The sequence below is a fragment of the Lampris incognitus genome, chromosome 15 (genome assembly GCF_029633865.1).
Source record: "Lampris incognitus isolate fLamInc1 chromosome 15, fLamInc1.hap2, whole genome shotgun sequence".
NCBI lineage: Eukaryota > Metazoa > Chordata > Actinopteri > Lampriformes > Lampridae > Lampris > Lampris incognitus.
The window spans coordinates 5,695,591-5,708,111 of record NC_079225.1 but is presented as its reverse complement, the minus strand read 5'-3'; the positions used below and the strand labels follow the sequence as shown (position 1 = coordinate 5,708,111).

Genomic DNA, 12,521 nt, shown 5'->3' with positions numbered 1-12,521 from the left:
CTCCAGACGCCGCTCCCACAACCTTTCGTCCATCTGGAGAGCGAGGTTGACGAGCTCGTTCAAGGAAGAGGGCCGGTCTCTAACAATGAGATCCGTGAGGGAATTGCTGAGCCCACTCCTGTACTCACTCTTAAGCGCTGTGTCGCCCCACTCACTGTTAGCTGCCAGTATCCTAACCTCCAGGGTGTAGTCTGCCACTTAGCTAACTCCCTGCTGGATAGAATGGAGGTGGCTAGCTGCGTCTTCCGCATCCGCTGGGTGATCGAACACTAAACGGAATTCGCGGCGGAAGGCATCATATTCGGTGGAGAACGGTCCTTGATGGCCAACCACCACTATAGCCCAATTACTGAGGGCTCTTCCAGTTAACAGGACTACCTTAGCCTCCTCTGTCCTCTACCTGGCTGGCTGGTGTTTGAACAGGAGCTCACACTGACCGAGGAAACCTCTGCACTGCTCGAACTCCCCACCGAAGGCTTTAGGACAGGAGGTTAGGCTCAATACGGGGCTCATTGTTATGCTCGCGCACCAGAACCCGACCCGTGTGGCGAAACCCAAGACAGACAGACACAGGATGACTTCAAAATCCAAAAGGTGGCTTTATTGTGGGAGGGGAATGTATGGTGCGAAAAAACGTTCTGTTAGTGGGATGTGTGATTAAACTATGTGTGGTGTCCCGTGGTTTGCGTATATAACTATGTGTGAGTGTTCTTAGCCTATGTGTGGTGCGATATGTAAATGACCAGGAGGTGTTGAAATAATGTGCGTGCACCTGGCAAGAAAGTCCAGTCCGTGATCCAAGAGGGGTTGTCCGAGGAAGTCCGGGTCCGAGATCAGGGAAGTCGAGTCCGAAAGGAGGGGTCCAGGTAGAGGGACAAGGGGGGAGATCGCAGGAGAGGTCCGGGGAAAAACGTGAAGGTCGCTGGGGACGAGGGAGACGCGGGGAGCCGTGGAAGTCGCGGAGGGAGAGTCTTGGGAGGAAACAGAGACACGAAGATAAGACACTGAGGAATAAACAAAATGCAAGGAACGCTGGAGGGCTTGTCAGAACTTTACCGCAGGGTTCAGTACGTCGAAGCACGGAGTGGTGTTCTGGGAGACTTCTTGTAGAGGGCTGCCTGATTGCCGCAGGTGTGCCTGATGGATGATGGCAAACACCTGGTGCAGCGCAGCTCTCGTCTCCTCAGAGCGCGAGCCGAGCGCTCGGATGTTTCCGGCACGTCCGAGCTGGGGGAGTGGCTTGAACCTACCGGGGAGGCAGCTCGGGGCGGTGTAACCACAACACATGATACGGTTGACTGGATGGAGGCTCGGAGGGATTGAGAACTGAAGCTGGGCCGGGGCCAGAGACTCGGGTCAGAGCAAGATGATCGCTGATCTTGGACACTGCCACTGTCAGAGCAGCGATCTGCGCGAAGAGTGATGCAAGGGCGCTCGCACGTGAGTTAGTCTGGAGCTCGCTGATCTCTCCAGTGATCTGGGAGAAGGCAGTGCTAAACTCTGAATGGAGTTGAGTGAGTTGAGTGCTGTGGTCCTTTACCACTGCCTCGAGAGCTATAAGGCCTGGGGCCTGCCCCTCGTGTTTGCTTTGGCTCATTTTGGCTTTCACGTTCAGTTAGGACTCACGAATGAAGACCAGAGACCGGTGTAGCAAAACCTAAAGGCAGGCGAACACAGAGTGCTAAGAAACCCGGAGGCAATTTTAATGCAGGTTAAAATAAACAAACTGCCACAAAATAATAACAGGGGAATCTAGGGTGGGGGTAATGTATGGTGCGGATAGCGGGGTCTGTTTGTGAGATGTGTGCTATACTACGTGTGTGTAATGAAAGCTTGTGTCTAACTTGCAAAATTTTACCTACGTGTAGTAATGGAAATATGTTTGGCGGGGTGTTGTGACGATGTGCGTGCGCCTGGCTACCAAAGCCCAAATCTATTGAGCGAGGGGTTGTCCGAGGAAGTCAGAGTCCGTGATCCAGGAAGTCAAATCAGAAGGGAGAGGTCCAGGGAGAGATACGCGGTGGGAGGTCGCTGGAGGGGGTCCGGGGAAACGTGATGGTCGCTGGGGACGAGGAGCGAGGGAGACGCGGGGAGCCGTGGAAGTCGCGGAGGGAGGGTCGCAGGGTTCAGTACGTCAAAGCACAGAGAGGCGTTCTGGGAGACTTCTTTTAGAGGGCTGCCTGATTGCCGCAGGTGTGCCTGATGGATGATGGCAAACACCTGGTGCAGCGCAGCGCTCGTCTCCTCAGAGTGCGTACCGAGCGCTCGGATGCTCCCGACGCGTCTGAGCTGGAGGAGTTGTTCGAACGTGCCGGCGAGGCAGCTCGGGGTGGTGAAATCACATTTTCAATAAGAAATTATGATAAGAAAAAAACACACACTTCATTCTTCTTTAAGGATGTTACCACACAGGTTGACAGTTTTATTACTTCTTTTTTTTCTTTAGTGTTTATAAGTTTGAGAGTTTCAATATTGTAGTATTCCTGTAACCTATTATGTTATGGTTGATAGATAGGATATGACATATGACGTACAGTTGATACGACAGGATATGACATATTGACATACGGAAGTACTGGAGATCAGAGATGTTAGGGGGATGCCCCGATGGAGTTAATTAAAGACAAAACAATTTAAGTAAACTGCCTCATTTATTATACCGTATCAATGAATACGACATGGTATCAGAGTAGTTGATCGAACTCTCGTCAAAGAGAGGGAAGATGGATTCCCACGACGTTCCGAGCCCTAGGATGGACTGGGATTCGGCGAACCTACCGGACGCATGGAGAAAGTTCCGACAGCATGTTGAGCTAATGTTCTCAGGCTCACTACGTTTGCAAAAGGAAGAAGAAAAGTGCAGTTATCTTCTACTATGGGTGGGAGAAAAAGGACGCAACGTCTTCAACACATGGACACTGACAGCTGCTGAAGCTAAGTTACTGAAAACTTATGATAGATACGAGGAGTACGTGATTCCTAAAGCTTGCCCAATTTTTGCTAGGTACAAGTTTCTTGAAAAGATGCGGAACGCGGGAGAGTCCTTTGCGAATTTTCTATCAGCTAAAGTTACTCGTTAAAGACTGTAACTATACTAACAACGATGAAATGATCCGGGATAGGATTGTTTTTGCAACCAGCTCACAAAGACTGCATGAGAAACTGCTTACCCACGGACCAGATTGACCTTAGAGAAAGCCATCGAAATCGCTAGATCGCGTGAGCTAGCACAGGAACAGATCAGAACGATGGTTGGCAGCCACGCCAGTAGTGATGCGGCTGTACCTGCTGTAAATAAGAAGCCCAACAGGAATGAAACAGTTAGCCACAGACAGGGGCGATATGTCAAAGGAAATGATGACCACAAACAATACAGAAATGAGAAGTGTGGATATTGTGCATGGGAACACAATGACGATGAGGTCTGTCCAGCAAAAGGGAAACAGTGTAGTAAGTGTAAGAAATTTAATCACTTTGCTAAAGCTTGCAAGACAGGACCACAATGACAAAGATACAAAAGAAAAGTGCATGGCATAGTAGAAGATGACAATGTGACCGAGGATGAATCCTTCATAGACACAGTTACTAAGAATCCCAGTAATAATGACAAAATGCAAGCATTTGCTGAACTGGAGTTGGGACCACAAAGGCACAAACTGAAGTTTAAACTGGACAAAGGTCCTGATGTAAACACAATACCGAGAGACATTTATGACAGGGACTTTAGAGATGTAAATCTAAGACCAGCAGAAATAAAACTCAGTGCATATGGTGGTTAAGTACTGCATGTGACAGGGATGTGTGACTTAGAATGCAAGTACAAAGGTGTAGCATGGTTAAAAATGTCATAACCAAAATATGTTGTATAATTACACAAAGTATCACCACATGATTGTTATTATTATTATTATTATTTTTATTGCTGACATTATTATTTTATTTTATTATATCATCAGGAAACGCTTATAGTAGCCACTCCCTGTTGTGACCCCATTTCCTGTTAGTAGCCCCAAAACATATGTTCCCCCTGACCTCTGCCTCTTTCCCGCTCTGGACATGTAGAAAGAGGTATGTGTTCATTTTTGTCTGCCCCTGTAATTTATTTTATCCATTCCTAATGTGTCTTATGTCTAATGTGGGTCCCAATTCTTGCGTAGGCTACAGTAGGAGCTGATCTGAAGTTTCCTGAAACCTGTCCTGTTTTGTTTATATGCGACAGGTATGTTTTATTTCTTTTTGTATAAAATTGTGTTGCTAGCTACGTGCTCTTTCCCATCCTGGACATTTAAAAAGAGGTTACAGTAGGAGCTGATCTGAAGTTTCCTGAAACCTGTCCTGTTTTGTTTATATGCAACAGTGACAGAATACAGATCCCATGCATGAGAGAAGTTGTCCTGTCTTTCCTACACAACGCAACGGAAAAAGTACACCGGTCACAAAGGCACTACTGTCATCCGAGAGTTTTACATAGTCAGTACACAGGGCCCACCTGTCCTAGGCCTGCAAGCCTGCCTAGACACAGGTTTAGTCAAACTGGTGCTATCTGTCGATGCTGCACAGAATGAACCCACAAACATTATTGCTGAGTACTCTGATGTGTTTAAGGGCATTGGACAGTTCCCAGGAGAATGCACAATCCACCTGAAACCGGATGCAGTACCAGTGGTGTACCCTCCACAACGGATTCCACTCAAGCTCCCAAACCGTTTGAAAGAAGAGCTGGATGAGATGGAAAAAGCTGGAGTCATCCAGAAGGTAACAGAAATTACAGAATGGGTAAATGCACTGGTGGTTGTTGAAAAACCCGGCACTGGCAAACTGAGAATATGCCTTGACCCCAAAGACCTGAATCAGGCAATACAAAGACCACATTACCCAATGCCTACATTAGATGACATCACACCAAAGCTGGCTGAGCACAATATTTTAGTGTGCTTGATGCACGGTCAGGCTACTGGGCGATCAAACTAACAGAAGAATCTTCAATGTTGACAACCTTTAACACTGTGGTTGGCCAGTACAGGTTTCTCCACCTTCCTTTTGGTGTAATTTCAGCACAGGGTGAGTTCCAGAGGAGGATCGATGAGACCTACGAGGGTCTCAGTGGCATAGCAGCCATTGTTGACGACATTCTGGTATATGGCAGCACAAAAGAGGAGCACGACGCAAACCTACAGGCCATGCTGCAGAGGATGAATGAAAGAAGGGAAAAGTTAAACCCAGATAAATGTGTCATCTGTGTTCCAGAGGTCAAATACTTCGGGCACAGGCTGAGTCATGAAGGCATCAAATCAGACCCAGGCAAGGTGGAAGCCATCAGAGATATGGAGCGACCTCAGAACAAGGCAGAGCTTGAGACAATACTGGGGATGACCAACTACCTGGCCAGATTTGCACCCAGATTGTCAGAGGTGAATGCACCACTACGTAAACTACTGAAGGAAAGCAGTGAGTTTGTATGGGGTGCAACACACGACAAGGCGTTCCAGAACATGAAAGCTCTCATTGTGCAAGAACCAGGTCCAGTCCTCACATACTTTGATCCAGAAAAGGAACTGGCACCAAGGTTGATGCATCCAAGAGTGGCCTCGGAGCAGTGCTCATACAGGAAGGTAGGCCAGTTGCATATGCCTCAAAGTCACTAAATCAGTCTAAAGAAAATTACGATCAAATTGAGAAGGAGCTCTACGCGGTCCTCTTTGGGTGTAAGCACTTTCACCAATACATGTATGGTTGCCACGTAGTCATCGAGTCTGACCACAAGCCTTTCGAATCGATACTGAGGAAACCCCTCGCAGCAGCACCAGTCAGACTTCAACACGTGATACTGCAACTGCAAAGATATGACATCACTATCATGCACCGCCCCGTAAAAGACATTCCAGTTGCAGACATGTTGTCCAGGAAGTCAATCGTCACCGACGAGGCCAATCTGAGTGAAGGCATGGATGCCCAAGTACACATGCTCATGAGTAACCCACCTGTGAGTGACAGCAAGCTCATCAAGAAAGAAGTGTGCACCCAGTGTTGCTGAATATTGGAATCACAGGGACGAGATCACGGGAATCAACGTTGTGTTGTTCAAAGGTAAGACAATCGTCGTTCCACACACACTACGAGAAGAAATGCTAAGACGCATATACACAGGACACATGGGAGTAGAAAAGAGTAAACAAAGGGCTAGAGACATTCTATTTTGGCCTGGCATGAATGCACAGATAGAATATGTAGTGGAGAGATGTCCCATATGCAGCTCAAACACGAAAGAACCAATGATCTCACATCCCATTCCTGAGAGGCCATGGCAGGTTGTAGGTACGGACTTGTTCACTTCTGAAGGGCAAGACTACATAGTAGTTGTAGATTACTACAGTAGATACTTTGAGATTGAAAGACTACATTACACTATTTCGTCTGTAGTCATCCACAAAATGAAGGCCATATTTGCTAGACAAGGAATACCTGAGAGAGTTATCAGTGATAATGGTCCTTGTTATAGCTCCCGTGATTTCAAGAGCTTTGCAGAAGCATGGGAGTTTAACCACATCACTTCTAGCCCCCACTATGCAGAGTAACAACCTTGCAGAGAGAACCATCCAGACAGCCAAGATGATGCTGGACAAAGCCAGAGCAGAAAGAAAGGATCCATACCTCAGCTTGCTGGAGTACCGCAACACTCCAGTCGACGGCCTGAAGTCACCAGCCCAGCTGCTAATGAGTCAACGACTGAGGTCAGTACTTCCCACCACAGGTAAACAACTCTAGCCACAAGTTGTCTGTCAAAAGGCTGTGCATGCCAAGAGAGTACAGTGTCAGCACAGACAGAAGCAATACTATGACCTTAGTGCAATACCTCTGTCAACACTAAGGTGTGGTAACACAGTCCACATCCAACAGCCAAACGGATGTTGGAAACCTGCCACTGTGACAGAGCCTGCAGACACAGAGAGATCCTACAACGTCCACACTGATGAGGGTCAAGCCTATCATCGCAATCGTCATCACCTGCTACAGCCAAAGGGCAACACTACACACACAAGCTGTGAAGTACAGCCAGAACCAAATGATGGTACAGAACAAGGGATGTCAACGCCGGACACTACATCTTCATACACATACACTACCAGGTTTGGACGTGCAGTTAACCCAAGAAAGGTCCTTGACCTGTAAATGTAAAGGGTGTAGGCGGATCACTGCCCCATGGACATTTGTTCAAAAAAAACAAATAATAATAATATGTTGAACGTTACATTTTCTGAAATGCACTGAACATGCCAAATGCAAGAGTTAAAGTTTACTATTACATGCATATCATGCTTATGTTATATTTTGAATTGCACTGACCATACTGAATGCAAGATTTGAATATGATACTTACCTCTTTATCCTACCTACTTACCTAAAAGGTATACCTCATTCGAGTGTTCTGTTTATCATATGCTAAAAAAAATAGCATTGTTATGTTTTCACTGTTGCCTTGAAATATTTAGTGTTTTAAAAAAATTGCACGTTTAAAATAATGCACTTATATCATAACATGGTTTACTCACTGGGGCAGTAGAAATGTGATTGATGCCAAATGTGTTGTATGTTATGAAGGCATTTCATTTAAGAAGGGAGATGTAGTATTCCTGTAATCTATCACGTTACAGTTGATAGACAGGATATGACATACGACGTATGGAAGTACTGGAGGTCAGAGATGTCCTGGGGATGCCCCGATGGAGTTCATTAAAGACAAACAATTTGAGTAAACTGCCTCATTTATTATACCGTGTCAATGAATACGGCAAATATATTCTTTAAATTCACATAAAAATCCAATATAATTGGGGGTAACTTTTGTTATTTTGCATTTATGTATGTGAAATTTACCATAAAGAATCAAAAAATTTACAATAAATACAATACATTCAATGTTTATACTGTGTTTTTCTGTGTCTGTCTTGCAGTTTGGTGAAGCTGCAGCCCTTATTTCATTTTTAACATGTGCCTACACATTTTTTTAATGACGATGAATTGAATTGAATTGAATGGAGTGGAATTGGATATCACATTTATCATATTCAGAAAAGTGTAATGAAATTTTACTTTAAATTTTGATATTGTGATTAGGTTTACATAATACATACACAATATATAAAATAATCTTTCATCCAGGTCCAAAAAGTAACTGAGTGTATACAATGGTAGAATAAATGCTTTAACGATTCTGGATCATCATTGCAAAAATAATATTTGTTTTCAATATCTAAAAATTTGGAGAGACATAGATTTGTTGGATATATATTGTGTAAAATGTTGACGTGTACTACTTTAATCTGATAGGTAATACCGAATCTATATGGTAATATCCATGCCCTCTGCCAATCAGTACCTATAAAAAAGTTGTCCCAAAAAGCTTTTTCTCTATGAGTAATTATACTTCTTGCATTTAATGTATTACGTATATGTTTATTATTGCATTTAACATTCCTAATGTCAATACCATTTATCATAAAAGAGTGTTCTATCCTTAGGGCTTCTTGAAATTGAAGATGACTTTTCATTAGATGGCATAGACCATTAGGAACAGCTTTCATTACATAATTAAAACTTGCTGGTTACAGAAATGGATTTAGATAGAAGGACTCGTTCATAACTAAACAATAAACCGTTGGCATCAAAGAGATTATTTACATAAAATATACATTTATCAACCCAATTTTGCTTAAAGATACAGTCCCCCCCCCCAACAGTAATATCTGTTATTCCATGTGAGGGAAAATTTCTGTAATGTAATTTCCAAGCTAGGAGAACCTGTTGATAAAATTTAGAAAATGCTATAGGCAATTTAGTAATGCTAAAATTACAAGTAAGTAGAAAAGAAACACCATCTAATTTTCTAAAATTATTGTTTATAATAAAACACCAAACAAAATCAGGGGCTTTAAAACATTCCTTAATCCATTTTACTTTAAATGTATTATTTAAATTAATAAAATTCAATAATTCAAATGCACCTTCTTTTCTGGACCCTGAGCGTATTTCTTTTTAGGTGGTGGTGTCTATTTTTCCAAAAAAATTAGTAAGTATGTTGTTGATTTACTTAGCTGTTGAGTGTTGATCAAACATTGATGGAGCAGGATAAACAAGTCTTGAAATACCTTCAGCCTTGGTATAGAGAACTCTACCAAAAATAGACAGGTCACGTTGGAGCCAAATATTCACATTATTTTTGTCTTTTTAATTCTAGGAAAAAAGTTAAGTTGTTTACATATCTTTAGTTACATGATACTTAATAGTGTAAACTACTAATAAGACACGTTAGTCCCTATCTAACGAGCCTGGGCTTTTAGCCGAGCGGTTAGTGATGTCGCCTTGTGGTGCAGTACACTGGTATCGAATCCCGCGCCGGGCAATAAAAACAACCGGATACAATAGTTTTTTAACCGGAATGTTGCATATGCGTTCATCCTCTGTATTAATTAGGCTCAAGATTTCACATTTTCCTATGTTAAGATGGAAGCCTTCGAAAATACGTTAATCAGTTGTATAGTTGGCTCAGTTTGGTGCTTATCTTTCAGAAATAAAACTTTCATCTGCTAGTTGTGTAATTCGAATTTCCTTTTGAAATATCGAAATACCATTATATTGGGGCAGTTCAAAACCTTTAGCGAAGGCAAGTCTGCCGCAATTAGAAATAAAAGGGAGAAACTGAACAGCCTCGACACACTGATTTATTATCAGGAAATCTTTTGGGATAGAACATTAAATTACTATCGCTGTCCTTGTATAACATTTTCCCTACTGAAATAAAGTTTTCACCAAACCTAAAAAAAATCTGAAACCTTATATTTAAATTGATGTTCCACTGTATCAAACGCTTTATAAAAGTCGAGAAATACAATGAGCGCCTGTGACCAGACATACTATGATTAGTCAAGTAAATAAAAACTAATCTTATATTGTTACTTATCTAACGATTAGCCATGAATCTTGTTTTTGTTTGATTTATAATCTCTTTCAAGATTTCATTTTAGACGTCTAGCAAACACAAGTGCAAATAATTTATATTCTACATTGAGAAGTGTGATCGGTCTCCAGTTTTCTATTGATAGACAATCTTTGCTTGGTTTAGGTATCAAACTGATTAATCATTGTTGCATGTTATTGTCATCTCCTTATCGATATAGTCTCTATACATTTATACATATCATTACAAATGCACAGCCTTTGTGACATGTAGCGCGAAGAGGGACAACTCCCGCGTTTAACGTATGGACATGTAGTTTCTTGTTTAAAACATGCGGCCGTCTAACATGGGCCTCTGTCACGTGGGAACTACATTTCCCGAGACCCGTTCGAAGGCGTTAGCTGTCAATATGGCTCCTGTCGGACGGACAAAGCAGACGGGCAACTGATTCACCTATGATTGGATATCATTTCAAGAGGTACGGACAAGACATTGTTGTCGATTTTTGTGGTTGGCTGCATGAAAAAACGAATTTGTTATTGTTTTTGCTAGAGTTACATGGTTGGGTGGCCAAGCGAAATCGAGGTAGGTCTTGTAACCTGCTAGCTAGTAATCCAGTCCCTGTCTGTGATGTTATGAGCTAATAAATGTTTGCGAGCCAGGGACTAACGCCAGCTAAGTACAGCGTTGGCAAGGTTAACATGCAAACAGTCGTACAGCGCTGCCTTACTGGTTAATGCACTATATAATACTATATAATGTACTGGTTAATGTACTGTAATGGTTAAGGTACTAGCTGTGTTCCCCATCAGCAGTAATGCACAGAGGTGTTGCCAAACTACTGAGGCGAACAGGATTAAAAGCAGTTGTGGATGATGAGCAGGGCGCTCCGGGTCTTGATAAACGCGTCAGCGTTGCTTTCGGCAGTGTGGAGGTAGGCAGGCAGGCTTGCAGTTTACTGTGCTGTTGCACACATCTAGAACATTAGCTCTAAGTCAGGGATTGCTGTGCATCAGCAGCAGTATAACGTTTAACACCAACAGACAATAAACCCACACCACACTGTCGGTACTGAAAGCACACCAGTGTTTAAAGCTGACTGAGGGTGGCGACATAAAGAAACTACAGTTGATTCAAGTAACTTGCCGTGAGAAAGTTAGCTCCTGACACATTTCTGTGAATTACTGTTTAGGCTAGCAGCAAGTCCTCAAAAAGGGCTTTAGTTTTGGAGATACCCCTACCCGAGTTAGAACAAAACACAACCGTGTTGTTTCATATCCCATATGTGTCCCATTAATGAAATGGGTGGTTGTGGAACTTTATTTTTGTGGGAAATACGTTTTTTTGGGCTATTCTTTAGACCTTTCCTAATATCTGAAAAAGAGCCAAATTAGTCCAGTCTGGATAGGGGTGAGGTGACAAAAAAGCCCATAATTTCATAACGCTCACTCAGAATTTCCTCAGATTTGCTGTGGTATGAAGTAGGTATCTGCCCAACATAACCAGAGAGAAATTTTTTTATTTATACATGAATAAATACTGATATAAGCTCATATAAACACAGCTTTAACTTAGGCGGAAATGGCCTGTTTGTGGATAGGACAAGAACACTCCTTAACCTTTCTCTTATTCACTGGGAAAACATGGATTCCCATGGGATATACTGTTACTGGTTGGCCTCTTGTGCTATTGAACTAAAACCAAATGGTTGTGTGGGTATATATTTTGTTTTTTATTGCAAACAAGGTGAATTAAGACCTATACCTTCTCTGGAACCAAACAAATTAGATGATTACAAAATGCTCATATTTGGAAAGGGAAAGGCCAGGTGCTGTAGGCTGCACCAAACAGTCAGAATGTGAGCAACCCAATAAAGCTTAACTAAATTACAAACATAAAGATCTAAGGTGTAGGTAGAATAACTTTTATTGAAATAATCCATTTAAATCAGAACCAAGAACAAGAACATACCATACAAAAATAGAACAGATAAAATAAAGTGTGTGTGTGTGTGTGTGTGTGTGAGTGAGAGAGAGTGTGTGTGAGTGTGAATGAGTGTGGAGCAAATGCTACTTCTCCAGCCTGATGTGGCCCCTAAAGTATCTCCCAGTGCCTCAGTCTGGTGGCCCCTAGCTCATATTCTCAGTGTCCTAGGCTGACGTCCACTCCCCTCGTGCCCGGGTGGGCCTCTTCCCCTCACTCCTTGATTGTTCTCCTTTTGAAGCTTCCATGTTTCCGTGTCTTTGCCCGGTCCTTTTTGCTCCATGCATTTTGTGATCCCCAGCTTTCTCCAGTATTTTAGTCCCTCTTTCCTCTGTGCTTCTGTTCCTTGTTCCGCAATGCTCCAGTCTTCTTGTATGTGTAAGTCTGGTTTGTCTTATTGACAAGTCTTTGTTTGTTTCCCTTTGTTTGTTGGTTGTCCATTTGTCCTCCCCCCTAGTTCAGTATTCCCCATTGTGTTAGTTTGCTCCTTCATTGGTGTTCGGTATATTCGATTTCCTCCCCCCTGGATACTAGAAGCCTTTTGGTTCATTGTTTTGTTCTTTGTATTCTCCCCACGCCATCT

At 42.9% G+C, this 12,521-nt stretch overlaps 1 protein-coding gene across 3 annotated transcripts in view; it reads left to right on the top strand.

Annotated features, from left to right (window-relative positions):
- Window positions 1-10,341: 10,341 nt before the first annotated feature.
- LOC130124992 (homeobox-containing protein 1-like) overlaps window positions 10,342-12,521 on the top strand; it is a 137,325-nt gene continuing 135,145 nt past the window's right edge. For 2 of the 3 annotated variants that reach the window (XM_056294393.1, XM_056294391.1), the window contains exon 1: window positions 10,441-10,540. In XM_056294393.1, coding sequence (XP_056150368.1) covers window positions 10,514-10,540 — 27 coding nt within the window. In that variant the 5' untranslated portion in view covers window positions 10,441-10,513. The other variant, XM_056294394.1, reaches the window with a different exon arrangement.